This window comes from Garra rufa, chromosome 14 (assembly GCF_049309525.1).
Source record: "Garra rufa chromosome 14, GarRuf1.0, whole genome shotgun sequence".
Taxonomy (NCBI): Eukaryota; Metazoa; Chordata; class Actinopteri; order Cypriniformes; family Cyprinidae; genus Garra; species Garra rufa.
The window spans coordinates 3,019,394-3,041,168 of NC_133374.1; the positions used below are offsets into that span (position 1 = coordinate 3,019,394).

General features: G+C 36.0%; 2 protein-coding genes across 3 annotated transcripts in view; both read right to left on the reverse strand.

Annotated features, from left to right (window-relative positions):
- Window positions 1-1,637: 1,637 nt before the first annotated feature.
- On the reverse strand, window positions 1,638-16,012 carry LOC141285231 (uncharacterized). The gene is made up of 7 exons (XM_073818272.1): window positions 15,888-16,012; window positions 12,863-13,143; window positions 6,629-6,657; window positions 6,466-6,541; window positions 6,232-6,300; window positions 5,550-6,151; window positions 1,638-3,203 (listed from the first exon to the last, which is right to left on the reverse strand). Exons 1-7 carry the CDS (start codon window positions 16,010-16,012, stop codon window positions 3,135-3,137), a joined length of 1,251 nt encoding a protein of 416 aa, XP_073674373.1. The 3' UTR covers window positions 1,638-3,134.
- A 984-nt stretch (window positions 16,013-16,996) lies between these two features.
- The window catches only part of samd4b (sterile alpha motif domain containing 4B), an 18,929-nt gene continuing 14,150 nt past the window's right edge, over window positions 16,997-21,775 (reverse strand). For both annotated transcript variants that reach the window (XM_073817833.1, XM_073817832.1), the window contains exons 11-13: window positions 21,523-21,649; window positions 21,221-21,304; window positions 16,997-19,349 (exon numbers count right to left, since the gene is read on the reverse strand). In XM_073817833.1, coding sequence (XP_073673934.1) covers window positions 19,321-19,349; window positions 21,221-21,304; window positions 21,523-21,649 — 240 coding nt within the window. In that variant the 3' untranslated portion in view covers window positions 16,997-19,320. The remainder of the gene's footprint in view (window positions 19,350-21,220; window positions 21,305-21,522; window positions 21,650-21,775) is intronic.

Sequence of the window (21,775 nt, forward strand, 5' to 3'; positions counted from 1 at the left end):
TTCAACACACAAACACACACACAACTCTGTATAGCTATGTTTGTCAGGACATACACTGACACAATGCAATCTCTAATGCAATCTTCCTTACCCTAAACCTGATTCCTAAAACCAGGTCTTGACCCTCAAACACATTCTGAATCATTTGATTCAGATTGGAACTTCAAAGCGTGTTTGCAAATCATTTGATTCAGATTGGAACTTCAGGGTGTTTGCGAATCATTTGATTCAGATTGGAACTTCAGGGTGTTTGCGAATCATTTGATTCAGATTGGAACTTCAGGGTGTTTGCGAATCATTTGATTCAGATTGGAACTTCAGGGTGTTTGTGAATCATTTGATTCAGATTGGAACTTCAGGGTGTTTGCGAATCATTTGATTCAGATTGGAACTTCAGGGTGTTCGCAAATCATTTGATTCAGATTGGAACTTCAGGATGTTCGCGAATCATTTGATTCAGATTGGAACTTCAGGGTGTTTGCGAATCATTTGATTCAGATTGGAACTTCAGGGTGTTTGCGAATCATTTGATTCAGATTGGAACTTCAGGGTGTTCGCAAATCATTTGATTCAGATTGGAACTTCAGGGTGTTCGCGAATCATTTGATTCAGATTGGAACTTCAGGGTGTTTGCGAATCATTTGATTCAGATTGGAACTTCAGGGTGTTTGCGAATCATTTGATTCAGATTGGAACTTCAGGGTGTTTGCGAATCATTTGATTCAGATTGGAACTTCAGGGTGTTCGCAAATCATTTGATTCAGATTGGAACTTCAGGGTGTTTGTGAATCATTTGATTCAGATTGGAACTTCAGGGTGTTTGCGAATCATTTGATTCAGATTGGAACTTCAGGGTGTTTGCGAATCATTTGATTCAGATTGGAACTTCAGGGTGTTTGTGAATCATTTGATTCAGATTGGAACTTCAGGGTGTTTGCGAATCATTTGATTCAGATTGGAACTTCAGGGTGTTTGCGAATCATTTGATTCAGATTGGAACTTCAGGGTGTTTGCGAATCATTTGATTCAGATTGGAACTTCAGGGTGTTTGCGAATCATTTGATTCAGATTGGAACTTCAGGGTGTTCGCAAATCATTTGATTCAGATTGGAACTTCAGGGTGTTTGCGAATCATTTGATTCAGATTGGAACTTCAGGGTGTTTGCGAATCATTTGATTCAGATTGGAACTTCAGGGTGTTTGCGAATCATTTGATTCAGATTGGAACTTCAGGGTGTTTGTGAATCATTTGATTCAGATTGGAACTTCAGGGTGTTTGCGAATCATTTGATTCAGATTGGAACTTCAGGGTGTTCGCAAATCATTTGATTCAGATTGGAACTTCAGGATGTTCGCGAATCATTTGATTCAGATTGGAACTTCAGGATGTTCGCAAATCATTTGATTCAGATTGGAACTTCAGGATGTTCGCGAATCATTTGATTCAGATTGGAACTTCAGGGTGTTTGCGAATCATTTGATTCAGATTGGAACTTCAGGGTGTTTGCGAATCATTTGATTCAGATTGGAACTTCAGGGTGTTTGTGAATCATTTGATTCAGATTGGAACTTCAGGGTGTTTGCGAATCATTTGATTCAGATTGGAACTTCAGGATGTTCGCGAATCATTTGATTCAGATTGGAACTTCAGGGTGTTTGTGAATCATTTGATTCAGATTGGAACTTCAGGGTGTTTGCGAATCATTTGATTCAGATTGGAACTTCAGGATGTTCGCAAATCATTTGATTCAGATTGGAACTTCAGGATGTTCGCGAATCATTTGATTCAGATTGGAACTTCAGGGTGTTTGCGAATCATTTGATTCAGATTGGAACTTCAGGGTGTTTGCGAATCATTTGATTCAGATTGGAACTTCAGGGTGTTTGTGAATCATTTGATTCAGATTGGAACTTCAGGGTGTTTGCGAATCATTTGATTCAGATTGGAACTTCAGGGTGTTCGCAAATCATTTGATTCAGATTGGAACTTCAGGATGTTCGCGAATCATTTGATTCAGATTGGAACTTCAGGGTGTTTGCAAATCATTTGATTCAGATTGGAACTTCAGGGTGTTTGCGAATCATTTGATCCAGATCAGTACTTCGGATCAGGTTTGCGAATCATTTGATCCAGATCGGAACTTTGGAGCAGGATCGAAAATTATTTGATTCAGATCAGAAATTATGAGTGTGTTCATGAATCATTTAATTCAGATCAGCACTTCAAAGCAGGTTCGAGAATGATTTGATTTAGATTGGACATTTGGAGTGTGTTCGCAAATCATTTAATTCAGATGAAAACTTCAGAGCATGTTCGCAAATCTTTTGATTCAGATTGGGACTTCGGAGCACTTTTTTTCTGAAATTACAATTATAGATATACATACAAATACAAGTAATGTCTACAATTCCGTAAATCCCTAAAACCAAGTCTTGACACTCAAACAGGACTTTAAAGGGGTCTCAGAAAGTGAGGACTGACCAAAATGTCACCAAAATCCAAAATCCTCACTCCAATGGCCTAAAACTCAAAGCGGCCCTCACAAACATAACTGTACAAGTGTGCGCACACACACACACACACATATATATAAACACACACAGTCATGATTGTTCTCTGCAGCTCTTGTTATGAATTAAACACACGCTGATGGTTGTGATATCCTGAATCTGAGGTGATCGGCAGGAAGCGGCCGGCATTCTGACCCAAGAACAGTCTGAGAGTGGTAACAGTGTTCAGCCATGTTCACTCAGCAGAATGATTGAGAAATACAATAACAGTCAAGAGCACGAATCACATTATTACTTTATCATATGTGCACATTTGTCTTATTATATTAGTACCACTCACTGAAGTATTGCATTACAATATAGATATGAATGTTTAAATATTTAAATGAGGAGGCGGAGATATGAATATTCAGTGTGTGGTGATGAGGGGGCGTGGCTTGTGTGTCTGAGCACTAAACACGCATCTCTATGGCTTTACCTGCGCTGTGTGTGTTGATTTAGTTTGATCAGAATTATGTTTATGAACATCTGCAGTAGGACAGTGAAGCCTGATGAATGAACCGCCTCTATGATATTATGAATATATACCTTCATAAATGGACTAAAATGATTTCAGTGTGTGTTTAACCCCTGCGTAGTTCATGTAGCTGTGCTGCCACTTTCCTCAGTTCAGCTTCAATCTCCAGCAGCTCCTGAATGAAACACACAGAGTTCATACATTTCACTTCATATCCGTATCACTGAGCTCATCTAAGCGTTAATCTACTCATAAAAGATGTCAAAAATATTGAACATTTATTTACAGCAATGGATCTCAACAAGACAAGAAGACTAAAAGGTTAAGTTAATAAACAATAATTAATATACAAATGATCTACAAACGCTATCACTAATTAGTCTTTATTGCATAAAATAATTTTGAAAGAAAAGTAGTGTAACATTACATAAAAAGTAACGAAAAGTAACGTAATGCATGACTTTACATAAAAAGTAACAGAAAAGTAACGTAACGCATTACATAAAAAGTAACGGAAAGTAACTTAACTCATGACTTTACATAAAAAGTTAGGTAAGGCATTACTTTACATAAAAAGTAACAGAAAAGTAACGTAAGGCATTACTTTACATAAAAAGTAACAGAAAAGTAACGTAAGGCATTACTTTACATAAAAAGTAACAGAAAAGTAACGTAAGGCATTACTTTACATAAAAAGTAACAGAAAAGTAACGTAAGGCATTACTTTACATAAAAAGTAACAGAAAAGTAACGTAAGGCATTACTTTACATAAAAAGTAACGGAAGCGTAATGTAACGCTTGACTTTACCTAAAAAGTACACAAAAGGGGTGCAAAAAAAGTCTAAATATTGAGAAAATCGCCTTTAAAGTTGTCCAAATGAAGTTCTTAGCAATGCATATTACTAATCAAAAATTAAGTTTTGATATATTTACGGTAGGAAATTTACAACATATCTTCATGGAACATAATCTTTACTTAATATCCTAATGATTTTTGCAGAGGTGGAAAGAGTAATAAAATATGCTACTCAAGTAAAAGTACTGTTACTTCAATGAAATTTTACTTAAGTACAAGTAAAAGTACTGGTCAAAAAATCTACTCAAGTAAAAGTAAAAAGTAACTCATTTAAAATTGTACTCTGAGTAAAATTTAGTAAGTAAGTTTTTTTTTGTTTGTTTTTTGAACAGCAGGGGTGGGTGGGGGATTCTAGTGTTATTCAAAAAAGACAAGCGGATATAAATCACAACCTGGTTGTTTTTATTTGAGGAAACAACTTTACAAATTAAAGTGCAATAAAAACAAATAAATAAGATACAATAAAAAATAACCATATAAAACATTTAGGGAAATTTTAGTGCAAATAATCCCATAAAACTTTAAACATCACAACCGCTGAACGTTGCATAAACTGTGAATTCAGTAGAGCAGGGTTTCCCAACCTTTTTTTACTGCGGGGCTCCCTCCTTCTCCGTTCAATATTGCAAGGCCCCCCTATGCCTGACATGTCCTCTTATTTATTATTATCTTATTTATTTATTTATTTACTTCCGCAGTAAAGAGAAAATAATTTATTTTTAAGTCTTTTTTATTAACCAAAACATTTGTTTTGCCTTATTCTTCTTCTACTGCATGTTATAAAAAAAAACTCAAAATTCAAACAAACTTTAAATTAAAACTTTAAATATACCTTATAACCTTTAAAGAAAACCTCTGCTAAATTCTAACTTTTTTAAATTATATATACAGATTTAAAGCTCCTGAATTCCTTACTTCAGATATTCTTTACAACTTCAGAGTACTTTTTCTTAAATAAGTGAACCTGCCTTACCAAACAGGACAGGGAGATGCCAAAAGACCACTAAACCATTCCCTTTGAACGTGACTGACTGAATATCTAGTGTTTCCATTAAAAAATTAACATACAGATTCAAACAGCAAATACATTCTAAATCTGTTGAAACGTGAGTGTTATACGTTAGGCACGCGCAAGTTTGTTATAACCTTGACATTAGTGCGACGGTTTGCTTCATGAATGAAGCCGAGAGATGTAACTCTGCAAAACTGTGCCTTGTCCGTCTCCATCTTTCTTGAGTTAGTGCGCTGCGTTTGTTCTCCCGCTCACCAAGCAATCACTAGTTTCCGGTGCGCGATCCCCTCCTTCCCTCCACGCACATTTTTTTTTGTATTATTTTTTATTTATTTATTTTTACTCAGTAACGGATGATATTTCAAATGTAGTTAAGTACAATACTTAAATCAAAACGTACTTGAGTAAAAGTAAAATTACAAAATTTAAAAGTTACTTTAAAAAGTAGAAGTACACAAAAAACCTACTCAATTACAGTAACGCGAGTAAATGTAATTCGTTACTTTCCACCTCTGGATTTTTGGCATTAAAGAAAAATCGATGTATTTTTGTCTATTGCTGCAAATATACCTGTGCTACTTTGATTTCTATATTATTTAGTGTTAATGGAGTGTCTGAAAACACTGAGCTGATGAACATCTGCATCTCTCACCTCATCTTCATCCTCCTCCTCCTCATCTTCATCACGCTGTCTGTCCTCTTCCTCCTCCTGCTCCTCTCCGTCTCTCTCTCTCTCGAACTGTCGTGTGGCCTCATCGCTGGCGTTCTCCATCTCCCGCTTCTGCTGCGGCTCCTTCTCCTCCTCCTCCTGCACGCGCTCCATCTTCCTCATCAGCTCCTGCAGCTCCTCCTGTTTCTCCTCCTTCTCCTTTTCCTTGTTCCAGCTCTTGGTGTCGTTCTTCTGCTCCTCCAGAAGCTCCTTCAGCTCCTTCTCCACCTTCTCCTTCTCCACCATCAGCTCCAGCTCATTCTTCCTCTTCTCGTCCTCCTCCTCCTGGTCTCTCCTGCGTTTCTTCTCTTGCTGTTTCTTCTTCAGCTCCTTCAGCAGCTCCTCCAGCTCCTCGTCTTGTCTCCTCTGGGTCTCCGTCTTCTGGATCTCCTCCTGCAGAAGCTGGTCCAGGTCTCGCTCATTCTGCTCCTTCACCGCTCCCTCGTCTTCATCCTCCTCCTCGTCTTCATCCTCGTCCTCCTCCCAGGTGTCGTTGAGCTCGTAGTCGTCTCTCTCGCGGGCGTATTCACGCTCTCTGTCTTTCTCTGGAGGAAAACAAAGTGTAGAATTTTACTAGTTAAAAGTCTTTCTGACTAGATTGAAAACTTGTGTTTGTTTCACTGACCGTGTTCAGCTAGCTCCTGTAGTTCTCTCAGAAGACCCTTGTGTCTCTCCTGAGCGTTCAGATCATCATCTGTGAGCAGAGATGCAGAATGCAAGGTGTATGTAAACCTTTGACTTCAACTGCAAGCAGCTTTGATATTCGGAGATACTGTATGTAGCCTAAAGGTTCTGGATATTTAAGTACATTTATTTGCAAAAATAAACTGTTTTGTACAGATGTGTGTCAGAATCTCACCGGTCTTTTGTTGGTCGCAGCCGGCCGCTGCTCTGTTAGCGCTCATACTAACATCATCAGAACCACAACCAGTGCTCTAGTGTACAAACACACACACACATGGGTTAGTTACAGAGATCCACACGCGTCAGAAAACAGAAATAATCAAGAAAACATCTCTGACCTTCTCATCCGCCAGAGGGACACATCTCACTGCAGACAGGAACAGAAAGACAAATGAAAGCGGTTCAGTGCTGACCTTTAATGATCCAACTCAACTACACTAATAAGCAAAAATTACTTTAGACTAACATTTTAAACTTTTTTATTGCTGAAGAGTGTTGAACTTTCTTCTGTGTTCCACTGTACAGACGTGAATTCACATTTCTTTCAGCCTGAGGCTCGTGTGAAAGAGCCTTTACATTTGCCAAAAATAGAACTTTTATATTAAAAACAAGAAGCTCTAGCCAGCCCAGATTTTAAAAACTAACACAAAAGTAACGGAAAAGTAACGGAACGCCTTACATAAAAAGTAACGGAAAAGTGATGTAACAAATTACTTTACATAAAAAATGTAACGCAAAAGTAACACAAAAGTAATGGAAAATTAACGGAACGCCTTACATAAAAAGTAATGGAAAAGTAACGTAACGCATTACATAAAAAGTAACAGAAAAGTAATGTAACGCATTTCATAAAAAGTAATAGAAAAGTAACGTAATGCATTACATAAAAAGTAACAGAAAAGTTATGTAACGTTACATAAAAAGTAATAGAAAAGTAACAATGCATTGCATAAAAAAGTAACAGAAAAGTAATGTAGCGCATTTCATAAAAAGTAATAGAAAAGTAACGTAATGCATTACATAAAAAGTAACAGAAAAGTAACATAATGCATTACATAAAAAGTGACAGAAAAGTTATGTAACGTTACATAAAAAGTAACAGAAAAGTAATGTAGCGCATTACATAAAAAGTAACTAAAAAGTAACGTAACGCATTTCATAAAAAGTAATGGAAAAGTAATGTAGCGCATTACATAAAAAGTAACTAAAAAGTAACGTAATGCATTTCATAAAAAGTAACTAAAAAGTCATGTAACGCATTACATAAAAAGTAACAGAAAAGTTATGTAACGTTACATAAAAAGTAACAGAAAAGTAACGTAATGTAACATTACATAAAAAGTAACAGAAAAGTAATGTAGTGCATTTCATAAAAAGTAATGGAAAAGTAATGTAGCGCATTACATAAAAAGTAACTAAAAAGTAATGTAATGCATTTCATAAAAAGTAACTAAAAAGTCATGTAACGCATTACATAAAAAGTAACGGAAAAGTTATGTAACGCATTACATAAAAAGTAACAGAAAAGTAATGTAGTGCATTTCATAAAAAGTAATGGAAAAGTAATGTAGCGCATTACATAAAAACTAAAAAGTAACGTAACGCATTTCATAAAAAGTAATGGAAAAGTAATGTAGCGCATTACATAAAAAGTAACTAAAAAGTAACGTAATGCATTTCATAAAAAGTAACTAAAAAGTCATGTAACGCATTACATAAAAAGTAACAGAAAAGTTATGTAACGTTACATAAAAAGTAACAGAAAAGTAACGTAATGTAACATTACATAAAAAGTAACAGAAAAGTAATGTAGTGCATTTCATAAAAAGTAATGGAAAAGTAATGTAGCGCATTACATAAAAAGTAACTAAAAAGTAATGTAATGCATTTCATAAAAAGTAACTAAAAAGTCATGTAACGCATTACATAAAAAGTAACGGAAAAGTTATGTAATATGTAACGCATTACATAAAAAGTAACGGAAAAGTTATGTAACGCATTACATAAAAAGTAACGGAAAAGTTATGTAACGCATTACATAAAAAGTAACGGAAAAGTTATGTAACGCATTACATAAAAAGTAACTAAAAAGTAACGTAACGCATTTCATGAAAAGTAATGGAAAAGTAATGTAGCGCTTTACATAAAAAGTAACTAAAAAGTAACGTAATGCATTTCATAAAAAGTAACTAAAAAGTCATGTAACGCATTACATAAAAAGTAACGGAAAAGTTATGTAACGCATTACATAAAAAGTAACGGAAAAGTTATGTAACGCATTACATAAAAAGTAACGGAAAAGTTATGTAACGCATTACATAAAAAGTAACAGAAAAGTAACATAGCGCATTACATAAAAAGTAACGGAAACGTAACGTAATGCATTACATAAAAAGTGATGGAAAAGTAATGTAACGCATTACGTAAAAAGTGATGGAAAAGTAATGTATGAATGAATGAATGAATGAATGATGCATTTTGTATAGCGCTTTCATGTGTATTTCCGTACACCCAAAGCGCTTTACAATCATATAGGGGATCTCTCCTCAACCACCACCAGTGTGCAGCATCCACTTGGATGATGCGTCGGCAGCCACAGTACAACGGCGCCAGTGCGCTCACCACACACCAGCTACAGGTGGAGAGGAGAGAGTGATATTGCCAATTTAATGGAAGGGGATTATTAGGAGGCCATGATAGACTAGGGCCAGTGGAGGGAATTTGGCCAGGACACCGGGGTTACACCCCTACTCTTTACGAGAAGTGCCATGGGATTTTTTGTGACCACAGAGAGTCAGGACCTCGGTTTAACGTCTCATCCGAAGGACGGGAATGTAATATGTAATATGTAATATGTAACGCATTACATAAAAAGTAACAGAAAAGTAATGTAGTGCATTTCATAAAAAGTAATGGAAAAGTAATGTAGCGCATTACATAAAAAGTAACTAAAAAGTAATGTAATGCATTTCATAAAAAGTAACTAAAAAGTCATGTAACGCATTACATAAAAAGTAACGGAAAAGTTATGTAACGCATTACATAAAAAGTAACAGAAAAGTAATGTAGTGCATTTCATAAAAAGTAATGGAAAAGTAATGTAGCGCATTACATAAAAAGTAACTAAAAAGTAACGTAACGCATTTCATAAAAAGTAATGGAAAAGTAATGTAGCGCATTACATAAAAAGTAACTAAAAAGTAACGTAATGCATTTCATAAAAAGTAACTAAAAAGTAACGTAATGCATTTCATAAAAAGTAACTAAAAAGTCATGTAACGCATTACATAAAAAGTAACAGAAAAGTTATGTAACGTTACATAAAAAGTAACAGAAAAGTAACGTAATGTAACATTACATAAAAAGTAACAGAAAAGTAATGTAGTGCATTTCATAAAAAGTAATGGAAAAGTAATGTAGCGCATTACATAAAAAGTAACTAAAAAGTAATGTAATGCATTTCATAAAAAGTAACTAAAAAGTCATGTAACGCATTACATAAAAAGTAACGGAAAAGTTATGTAATATGTAACGCATTACATAAAAAGTAACGGAAAAGTTATGTAACGCATTACATAAAAAGTAACGGAAAAGTTATGTAACGCATTACATAAAAAGTAACGGAAAAGTTATGTAACGCATTACATAAAAAGTAACTAAAAAGTAACGTAACGCATTTCATGAAAAGTAATGGAAAAGTAATGTAGCGCTTTACATAAAAAGTAACTAAAAAGTAACGTAATGCATTTCATAAAAAGTAACTAAAAAGTTATGTAACGCATTACATAAAAAGTAACGGAAAAGTTATGTAACGCATTACATAAAAAGTAACGGAAAAGTTATGTAACGCATTACATAAAAAGTAACAGAAAATTAACATAGCGCATTACATAAAAAGTAACGGAAACGTAACGTAATGCATTACATAAAAAGTGATGGAAAAGTAATGTAACGCATTACGTAAAAAGTGATGGAAAAGTAATGTATGAATGAATGAATGAATGAATGATGCATTTTGTATAGCGCTTTCATGTGTATTTCCGTACACCCAAAGCGCTTTACAATCATATAGGGGATCTCTCCTCAACCACCACCAGTGTGCAGCATCCACTTGGATGATGCGTCGGCAGCCACAGTACAACGGCGCCAGTGCGCTCACCACACACCAGCTACAGGTGGAGAGGAGAGAGTGATATTGCCAATTTAATGGAAGGGGATTATTAGGAGGCCATGATAGACTAGGGCCAGTGGAGGGAATTTGGCCAGGACACCGGGGTTACACCCCTACTCTTTACGAGAAGTGCCATGGGATTTTTTGTGACCACAGAGAGTCAGGACCTCGGTTTAACGTCTCATCCGAAGGACGGGAATGTAATATGTAATATGTAATATGTAACGCATTACATAAAAAGTAACAGAAAAGTAATGTAGTGCATTTCATAAAAAGTAATGGAAAAGTAATGTAGCGCATTACATAAAAAGTAACTAAAAAGTAATGTAACGCATTACATAAAAAGTAACAGAAAAGTAATGTAGCACATTACATAAAAAGTAATGAAAAAAGTAATGTAACGCATTACATAAAAAGTAACGGAAAAGTTATGTAATGCATTACATAAAAAGTAACAGAAAAGTAATGTAGCACATTACATAAAAAGTAATGAAAAAAGTAATGTAATGCATTACATAAAAAGTAACAGAAAAGTAATGTAGCACATTACATAAAAAGTAATGAAAAAAGTAATGTAACGCATTACATAAAAAGTAACGGAAAAGTTATGTAATGCATTACATAAAAAGTAACAGAAAAGTAATGTAGCACATTACATAAAAAGTAACAGAAAAGTAATGTAGCACATTACATAAAAAGTAATGAAAAAAGTAATGTAATGCATTACATAAAAAGTAACAGAAAAGTAATGTAGCACATTACATAAAAAGTAACAGAAAAGTAATGTAGCACATTACATAAAAAGTAATGAAAAAAGTAACGTAATGCATTACATAAAAAGTAACAGAAAAGTAATGTAGCACATTACATAAAAAGTAACAGAAAAGTAATGTAGCACATTACATAAAAAGTAACAGAAAAGTAATGTAGCACATTACATAAAAAGTAACAGAAAAGTAATGTAGCACATTACATAAAAAGTAACAGAAAAGTAATGTAGCACATTACATAAAAAGTAACAGAAAAGTAATGTAGCACATTACATAAAAAGTAATGAAAAAAGTAACGTAATGCATTACATAAAAAGTAACAGAAAAGTAATGTAGCACATTACATAAAAAGTAACAGAAAAGTAATGTAGCACATTACATAAAAAGTAATGAAAAAAGTAACGTAATGCATTACATAAAAAGTAATGGAAAACTAATGTAACATTACTTCTTTACATAAAAAAGTAATGCAAAAGTAACATAACATTGCATAAAAGTAACGAAAAAATAGTGTAACACATTGCATACAAGTAATGAAAAAAGTAATGTAACACATTACATAAAAAATGTAACGGAAAAGTAACAACGCATTACATAAAAAGTAGCGCAAAAGTAACGTAACACATTACAAAGAGAGGATCAGATGAAGAAAAAAGTAATTTTAGTAATTTTAATGTGTTTGAAAGACAAACGCATCCTTAACACACAAAACAGAATAGAAAGGCACTGTTAAATAACTTTTGTTCATCAGCAGTTGATGCAATATTTAAACACAATTCTTAAACCTGAAATTATTTTTGGTCAAATCAAAACTGGAAGACATTCTGAATGTATATAAGCAGTAGGCTATTTAAAAAAAGGAATTTGGGAGAATAATGTGATCCATAATCCATATTACATGCAATCAGTTACACACACACACACACACACACACACACACACACACACACACACACATATATATATAATATATTGTATTATATATGGATAATAACCCTTCTAAGAGCAGAAGTGGTGCTTAAGGGTGTGTGAAAGTGAAAACATCCTCATCATTCTGCTCCTTTGTGAGTTTTTAAGAGAATTACATCATGCATCATTAAAACTCATTTAACGATCATCGCGTCTGCGCTACATATTAATGAAGCGGCTCATTAACAAACATGAATATTAATGCCGCTCTGCTGGAATAATGTCAGACGTTTATATTGGTTTATGTTTCCCTGTGGTGACCTTATGTTTCATTACCGTGTTAATCATCATCATTAGCGCTTATTAAGCGTTAATCTGAATAAACAGTCTGCTGATGTAGTTCAGTATCCAACATCACACACGCATATGAGCGCGCGCGCGACCCCGCGGCTGCTTTCACCTGACAGAGGCGAATAATCCCGCAGATTAAAGGAGAACTGCTATTCCTGTCTCACCTGATGAGCTCAAATGAAGCAGCTCAACTCTCACGAACATTAACAAACGAACACGGGTTTGATGGACAGATCAGCAGGATTATGTAATCACAGACTGATGTGTGAAATAAACACAGTATGAGCTCAGATCTGCATCGAAACGATCTGTTACACCTACACGAGACAAACTGGACAGTTTCATCAACACTGATGGAGATTTATACTCACCTCCAGCGGATAAAACACACGCCGCCGTCCAGAACGCCAACACGCGCATCATACACGCACAAACGGGCGCGCGCACAGCAGAACAGATGATGGTGATGAAGGTTGAAGATGAAGATTGAGATGATTTGAGCACGTCTGTTTGTGGGGAGAGACTACAGGGAAATCCACCTGGAGGACATGATGAGCTCTGCGCGCTCCCGCGGCGTGCCCGTGCGCAGATAAACTCAGTGCGCGCGTCAGTCCGCGCGCTCAGGGCTGTCTGGGGAGATTTCAGTTTAGTTCTCAGAGACAAAAAAAAATCACTTAAATAGATACATACAGAAATAAAAGCATTAAATATATTACTTAATATACAATTACTTTTAATAGCAAAACCAGTTATTACAGTGTTCCAACTGTATTACCTGAAAATTATTTGCTTCTAGTATTTTTTTAATTATTTGCACTGCAGTGGAAGCGGGTCTCTATAAAGGACATTCTCATATATATAAATACAATTTAGATTTAGAATAATGTCACAATAACAAGGTTACAGTACACTGTAATACAACACAAGTTCTCCTTTGTTTACATCATTAATGCATTTGCTAACAAAAACATTAAAAATGATTACAGCATTTATTAATCTTTCAGATATTTTAATAAAAAATACAATTAAATAAAACAGAACCTGATTATAAAAATGTATTAAACGTTTGTTCATATTAACACATTTTTAATAGTTTTGTTGAAATCGTATTTGTTGTTTTGATTATAGACTATACAAAACTAACTTGTACATTAAAATGATTAAAATAGAGTATATGGGTCAAAGACGTTAAGAAATTTACAAAAGTGATTTTATGGATTAGTGCATTAAATGTAAGTAAAGTGTCTACTTTTAAGGTTTCAAGGTTTGTGGAGAATAAAATGTGATAGTGGCACATTTTAAAAATGTGGAATTACACATATTTGGGGTGAAAGTAATTGGTCTTTTAATGTCATACATTGATTTTTTGCTATAAATATGTCTGGCCAGATTGACACTCAATGACATTTTAGTGGGAGTCTTCTGTAAATTAGGGCAAAAAGGAAGGATATTTATTTTTGGATCAGAAAAACAAAAATGCAATTAAATTAAACAGAAACGTTCTCTCTTTTTTTGGAAAAACAACAATTTAAAGCAGTATTACACGTTGTTTTCGTCTTTGACCCATATACTTTAATTATTTTTATGTATCAGTTTTATTTTAGCTCAAACAAAAGTTTTATCTTAAACTAAAGAAGATAAATACTAATACTACACAAAATAGGTGAATAAGTAAATAACTAAAATAAGATTTGTTTCATACAACACAATGTTTTTTCTTTTAATAGTTTTAGTCAACAATAATCGCCCTGGTATAGATCCGGTTTCAGAATAAAATATTTAAAGATGAAACTAGCAAATAATATGAGAAAGAAATCCACAAATATATGACCCTGGACCACAAAACCAGTCATAAGGGTCAAGTTTTTATACATTATCTGAAAGCTGAATAAATAAGCTTTCAATTGATGTACGGTTTGTTCGGATAGAACCATATTTGGCCATCTTGTTTTCTATTTCAAACAGAAAACAAGATTTTTTTCCTTACCCCATTGGCAGATTATTTAGCTTGTTTCAAGCAAAAACACACTTAATTTTGACTTGGTAAAAATTGTCTTGTTTTCATAAAAAATAAATCAAAATTAAGTGTGTTTTTACTTGTAACAAGCAAAACAATCTGCCAGTGGGGTAAGAAAAATAATCTTGTTTTCTGTTTGAAATATGATTTGTTTTTTCTTACCCCATTGGCAGATTATATTTTGCTTGTTTCAAGTAAAAACACACTTAATTTTGACTTGGTATTGGAAAATAATTTTTACTCCTCTAGAAAATCCATCTTGGTTTAAAATTTTTGTAGATATTTTGGCTGGAAACAAGACAAAAAAAAAAGTAAGAAAAGCATTTTTTGCAGTGGTCGAGAATCTGAGGGTGCAAAAAATCTAAGCATTGAGAAAAATCACCTTTAAAGTTGTTCAAATTAAGTTCTTACACTGACATTTTTGTTTAATTTAATTGCATTTTTGTTTTTCTGATCCAAAGATAAATAATAATTTACAGAAGACAGCCACTAAAATGTCATTCAGTGTCAATCAGGCATATTTATAGCAAAAATCAAATGCATGACATATTAAAAGACCAATTACTTTCACCCCAAATACTAATTAGTTGTAATTCTACATTTTTAAAATGTGCCACTATCCTAGGTTTTGCCCATTTGTCAGTAAGAATTTTATCAAATTTAATATTCTCCCTTATTCTTCGATATATTTTAAAATGTACAAGAATTTTACATAAATATTGTGTTACACTGAATGACAATGTAACCAAATTTTGACATTTTATTCTCCACAAATTTTGAAACCTTAAAAGTTTTTCTGAAAACAAGAAAATAATTTTTCATCTTGGTTTAAGAATTTTCAGATATTTTAGCTGGATACAAGAAAAAAAAATCCAAGTAAGAAAAGCATTTTTTGCAGTGTAGCAATGCATATTACTAAACAAAAATTATGTTTGATATATTTACAGTAGGAAAAAAATCACAAAATATCTTAATATCCTAATGATTTGTGGCCTGAAAGAATAATAAGCATCACACAGAACTGAAGAATAACCCAGAGAGTGCCGACTCTGTTAGAGATGGAGAAAATCAACCGATCTCACGTCAGAAACGCACTGAAAAAGAAGAGCCTTCAAGTCTTGGGTAAATGCAAAACATGAACAATTTATTACCATTCTGATGTCCATTCAGGTAAGAAGCATGACAAAGATATTAGAAGAATTGAACCAAACAGAGCAACACACACAAGTCCCATCACTCCAGATGTCAGTAATAATAATAATAATATTAATAACAATAATAATAATAATATCTCATGCCAAGCGCCTTTCATCTGTGTCTGATGTCAAGTAGTTGCCCTGCAGACGGCCTGTACCGAGGTTCACAGTCGGAGGTCTCACCGGGAGAGACAGAGACAGATACAGACGGACAGAGAGCTCTCATCTTTGGAATGATTCCCTCCAGTAAAGCTTCTCATCTCCACACGGACACTCCAAGGGTTCCTGACCCAGGTTAACCACACCATCGAATGAGACGGAGAGCTGACGCGTGAAGCAGCGCCAGGCTGTTCCACGCACCCATAAAACATCAGCCGCTCGCTGCGATCGGCTCTCGGCGATGGGTTCGGTCTCCGACGGGAAGCGCGGCAGACTCCCGATGAACGCCGTGAGACTGAAGCGGTTGCATAGTGAGATGAGATCCACAGACACGCGCTCACGAGAACCGCCGCGTCACAGATCACCACCAAACCAGAACTAACTCAAACATGACCGTCGAGCACTTCACCGCTCTAAACACATCTCACGATCCTACAAACTCACATCAGCATTCAATAAATGTGGATCATGCTGGAATATTTTTGGCATTAGTCATTGGGAATGTGCTCAACAGTCATGAAAATAATGCAAACAATCAGTGAAATCAGAAAAACATAGAAGCCTGTTTCTGCCATTGGAGAAAAAAAAAAAATGAAGTTTTTTTTTTGTTGTTTCTACCGAGGAATGAACATCTTTTTCTTTCACAAATCAGAATTTTGTTCTTTTCCAGATTTTTTTTGTTGTTGTTGCAGAATCTATATCTTGGGAAAAAGTGAGATATAAACTCAACACTCACTTTTTTCTGACAATTAAAAATAAAGGTGATTTCAACTTTTCATTTCACAATTTGGACTTTTTTTCCGAACTGCAAAATACAAACTCACTTTCCTCGCAAGTTCTGACTATTTTTTTTCCATAATTCTGAGTTCACATGTTGCACATAATAACCACAGAATAAAAAAATAATTGTGAGTTTATAATTAGAATTTCAGGCAATTCTGAGTTTATATATCTCTATTCTTAAGAAAAAAAAGTGAGATACTGACATTTTTCCTCACAATTAAAAATAAAAAAGGTCAACTTCTCACAATTTTGACTTTTTCCAAACTGGAAAATATAAACTCACTTTCTTCCCGTTTTCAAGTTCTGACTTCAGAATTCTGAGTTCACATGTTGCACTTGTTTTTTTCACCACAGAATAATAATAAAAAAAGAATTGTGAGTTTTTATCTTCCAATTCAGATTTTTATCTTGCAATTCTGAGAAATAAAGTCAGAAGGACAAGACAAAAAGTTGCATGTTTTTCTTTTGTTTTACCACAGAATAAAAAAAAAGGAATTGTGAGTGTTCATTTAGTATTGCAGGCAATTCTGTTTATATCTCTCAATTCCGAGAAAAAAGTGAGATACGCATTTCCTCACAAAAATAGGTAATTTCAACTTTTTCTCTATAATTGAGTTTTTTTCTGAACTGCAAAATATAAACTCACTTTCTTCACGTTTTCAAGTTCTGACTTCAGAATTCTGAGTTTACATTTTGCATTTTTTTCTTTTTACCGGAGAATAAAATATAAAGAGGAAATAATAATAAGTTTATATTTAGAATTGCAAACAATTTAGAAGCAACTCAGAATTGTGCGACATATATAATCTTGTAAAGAGAGTCAGAATTCTGAGTTTATATATCTCAATTGTGATTTTTCACATTTTTTGTCTCAATTAAAAATAAAAAAGGTCGTTTCAACTTTCTCACAATTTTGACTTTTTCTGAACTGCAAAATATAAACTCACTTTCTTCAAGTTTAGACTTTTTTTCAGAATTCTGCATTAACATGTTGCACTTGTTTCACCACAAAATTAAAAATAATTCAGAGTTTGATTAGAATTGCAAGCAATTCTTAATTTATACCTTACAATTCAGATTTTTATCTTGCAATTCTGAGAAAAACTGTGAGATACTCATTTTTCCTCACAAAATAAAAAATAAAGGTAATTTCAGCTTTTTCATCTCACAATTTCGACTTTTCTGAACTGCAAAGTTTGTCAGTTTACATGTTGTGTTTATTTTGTTTTGTTTTTTCCAACACAGAATAAATAAAGAACTGAGTTTATATCTCAATTCCTTTTTTCCTTGCAATTAAAAATAAAAAGGTAATTTAAATTTTCTGAATTGAGATCTATAAACTCAGAATTCTGACTCTCCTCACAAGTTTATATCTCATAATTCTGACTTTTTTCAGAATTCTGAGTTCACATTTTCAAGTAATAAAAAAAAAAAGAATTGTGAGTTTATGATTAGAATTGCAAGCAATTCTGAGTTTATATATCACAATTCAGTGTTTTATCTTGCAATTGTCAGAAAAGTCAAATATGCAAGATATAAATTCCCAAAAAAAAAAAAACAGAAGTGTGAGGTGAAAAGCTGCAATTGCCTTTTTATTTTTTTCATGCTATGGCAGAAACAAGTTTCCACAGAAAACAGGCTTTTTTTTTTTTTTAAATGAAATGATTTGGGAGTGATGTGAGCCGGACGGGTTCTTGAGCTCTTTCATGCGATTCAGCTCCACAAACACACGGCAGTGACGCCACAGACCGAATTATTACACAAATAACGCAAACAAGCCTGTTTTTCAGTCAGTAAAGTTTTACTAGATATAGAGCAGCGTCTGAGAGACGTATAAAACACACACACACACACACACACACACACACACACACACACACGGCTATGATGCTCCGTAAGGCCGAATGGGATTTTCACAGACTGTACCATTGGAACAGAAAACACAGCACAAACGAATCAACAGTTGAAATCTGCCGTTGAGAAGCACCGGTGCGATCGGTCGAATCCGTGAAGCCGGGAGGAAATCAAAGATGATGAAATGGGTTTTTGCATCAGTCGGTAGGAGGCGGAGTCTGTCGGCGTCCCTGTCAATCACGGAGGGGCGGAGCCACAGACGAGCACAGCTCGATCTCTCCGCGCCTCGCGTCTTTACTTCATAGATCTGCGTATAAAAATCATTTGGATAAAGTCTCTCGGGTCATATTCTGATTTTCCTATACCTGCGTCTATTTACAAAATCTGCGTGCGACAGGAAACGCTCACGGCTGTAGTGACGCCCTGGTAAACATCTTACGTATAAGTGCTAAGAAACCTCTGGTACCTGGACAGAAATAAGAACGCATCATAACAGAGAAACACGGGACTCTGCCGTCCGAACGCAGGAAAGCACGGGAGCCAGAGTTCATGCGGGCGGATGGAGACGGGAAGCGGATGTAAAGGCGGACCGCGCTCCTCCTGCTCTCCCTTCCGCGATACCATAGTTTCTGTATTTCCTTTATAATAAACTTAGTTAAGTACAATAAAGTAGAAAAATATTAGAGAAGGTATACACAGTTAGTTGTGTGTGGTCTGTAGTGACTGGTGTTGTTTGCGTGTGTGTGCTGGGCTACTGGAGCGCCGGCCCGCTGACGGAGAAGCGCAGTGTTCTTTCAGGTCCTCTTCAGCGGATGCGCTCTCATATCGTCGACGTTCTGTCCATTCCGTCTGCGGAGAGAGACGACGGGACACATGTTAGGCCTCATAATGCAGATAAATCTTCTTCTTTTTTTTTCAATGAGGAGACTGGAAAAAATGTCCCAGATCACCTGGATTATCTAAAAAGATGAGGTCTTTTTCTTTATAAATATGCACTTTCTAAATTCAACTTTCAATCAAAAAAAAAAATTTTACTGTTTAAAAAAAAAAAAAAAAAAAAAAAAAAAGGGTAACACTTTATTTTAAGGTGTCCTTTTTACATGTACTTACTGTTATAATAACAATTATTCATAATTACATGCAAGTAACCCTAAACCAAACCCCAATCCTAACCCTAACCATTTAGTAAGTACATGTAGTTAATTAATATTACTCAGTACTTAAATGTATTACACTGTAACAAAGACACCTTAAAAATCAAGTGTAACCAAAAATTGTATATACTGCTTCTGGGTCAAAACCGTCCTAAACGCGTTAAGATGGTTAAAGTTGCTGCGTGAGAGGATGCTACGCTGTGATTGGGTGGCGCGGGATGACGCTGCACTGATTAAATGGCTTGGGATGACGCTACGTTCTGATTGGGTTGCACAGGATGACGCTATGCTGTGATTGGGTGGTGCGGAATGACTCTGCACTTTGATTGGCTGACGCAGGATGACACTGTGCTGTAACTGGGTAGCGCAGGATGATGCTACGCTATGATTGGGTGGCGAACGATGACACAACGTTTTGATTGGGTGACACGGGATGGCCATGTGCTGTGATTGGGTAGCGCAGGATGATGCTACGCTATGATTGGGTGGCGAACGATGACACAACGTTTTGATTGGGTGACACCGGATGGCCATGTGCTGTGATTGGGTAGCGCAGGATGATGCTACGCTATGATTGGGTGGCGAACGATGACACAGCGTTTTGATTGGGTGACACCGGATGGCCATGTGCTGTGATTGGGTAGCGCAGGATGATGCTATGCTATGATTGGGTGGCGAACGATGACACAACGTTTTGATTGGGTGACACCGGATGGCCATGTGCTGTGATTGGGTAGCGCAGGATGATGCTACGCTATGATTGGGTGGCGAACGATGACACAGCGTTTTGATTGGGTGACACCGGATGGCCATGTGCTGTGATTGGGTAGCGCAGGATGATGCTATGCTATGATTGGGTGGCGAACGATGACACAGTGTTTTGATTGGGTGACACCGGATGGCCATGTGCTGTGATTGGGTAGCGCAGGATGATGCTACGCTATGATTGGGTGGCGAACGATGACACAGTGTTTTGATTGGGTGACACCGGATGGCCATGTGCTGTGATTGGGTAGCGCAGGATGACTCTACGCTATGATTGGGTGGCGAACGATGACACAGTGTTTTGATTGGGTGACACCGGATGGCCATGTGCTGTGATTGGGTAGCGCAGGATGATGCTACGCTATGATTGGGTGGCGAACGATGACACAGTGTTTTGATTGGGTGACACCGGATGGCCATGTGCTGTGATTGGGTAGCGCAGGATGACTCTACGCTATGATTGGGTGGCGAACGATGACACAGCGTTTTGATTGGGTGACACCGGATGGCCATGTGCTGTGATTGGGTAGCGCAGGATGATGCTACGCTATGATTGGGTGGCGAACGATGACACAGCGTTTTGATTGGGTGACACCGGATGGCCATGTGCTGTGATTGGGTAGCGCAGGATGATGCTACGCTATGATTGGGTGGCGAACGATGACACAGTGTTTTGATTGGGTGGCACAGGATGATGCTATGCTGTGATTTGATGGTGCAGGATTATGCTGAACTGTGATTGGGTGATGGAGGATGACACTGCATCGCTGCAGGATGACGCTGTGCTGTGATTGGTCGTACCTCCTAAGGCGTGCTCTGTCATGCTGAGGCACAGAGACTCCAGCGTGGGGTTGATCTCCAGATCTGTCCCCGGGACTTGGCATTCTGGGAATAAAAACAAAAGAATAGGATCAATGACAGGTGACAGCATGGAACTGTTTGGCCTACATAGGCAACGTGAGTAGATCGCGCAGCAAAATGCTAAGCATTGTGGTTTAAAGGCTGAAATGAATTTTATAAAACTTTTGTCAGAACTTGTATTTAAAGTCTGGCAGTGGCTGTTAATGTTACTATTTTAGCGTTTGTGCACAGTGTTGCTGTACCTTGTTGCTGGAACAGGAGCATGGTCTGAGGAGACGTGTGAACAGGAAGTGAATGAGTTCTCTGCACCGAACTTCTGCTCTGGCTGGGCATGCTGTTACTGCCTCCAGGATTCCCAAACCACAGGTTCTGAAACACACATGATCACACCAACCGTCAGCTACCAGAGAATCAGGCTGATTGATGGACTTTTTTTAATCAAATAAAAAGGTCTTTCAGTTTAATTGCACAAACGTCCACCTTCAGCTCGTACTG

What these genes read in the sequence shown, in the direction of transcription:
- LOC141285231 (XM_073818272.1), bottom strand. Translation starts at nt 16,012, where the DNA reads ATGGTGTGGTTAACCTGGGTCAGGAACCCTTGGAGTGTCCGTGTGGAG. An exon ending in ATCTGTCTCTGTCTCTCCCG is followed by an intron (nt 13,144 to 15,887) that starts GTGAGACCTCCG and finishes TTTGTCTCTGAG; the next exon opens with AACTAAACTGAAATCTCCCC. An exon ending in ACAGGAGCTAGCTGAACACG is followed by an intron (nt 6,152 to 6,231) that starts GTCAGTGAAACA and finishes GTTTTCCTCCAG; the next exon opens with AGAAAGACAGAGAGCGTGAA.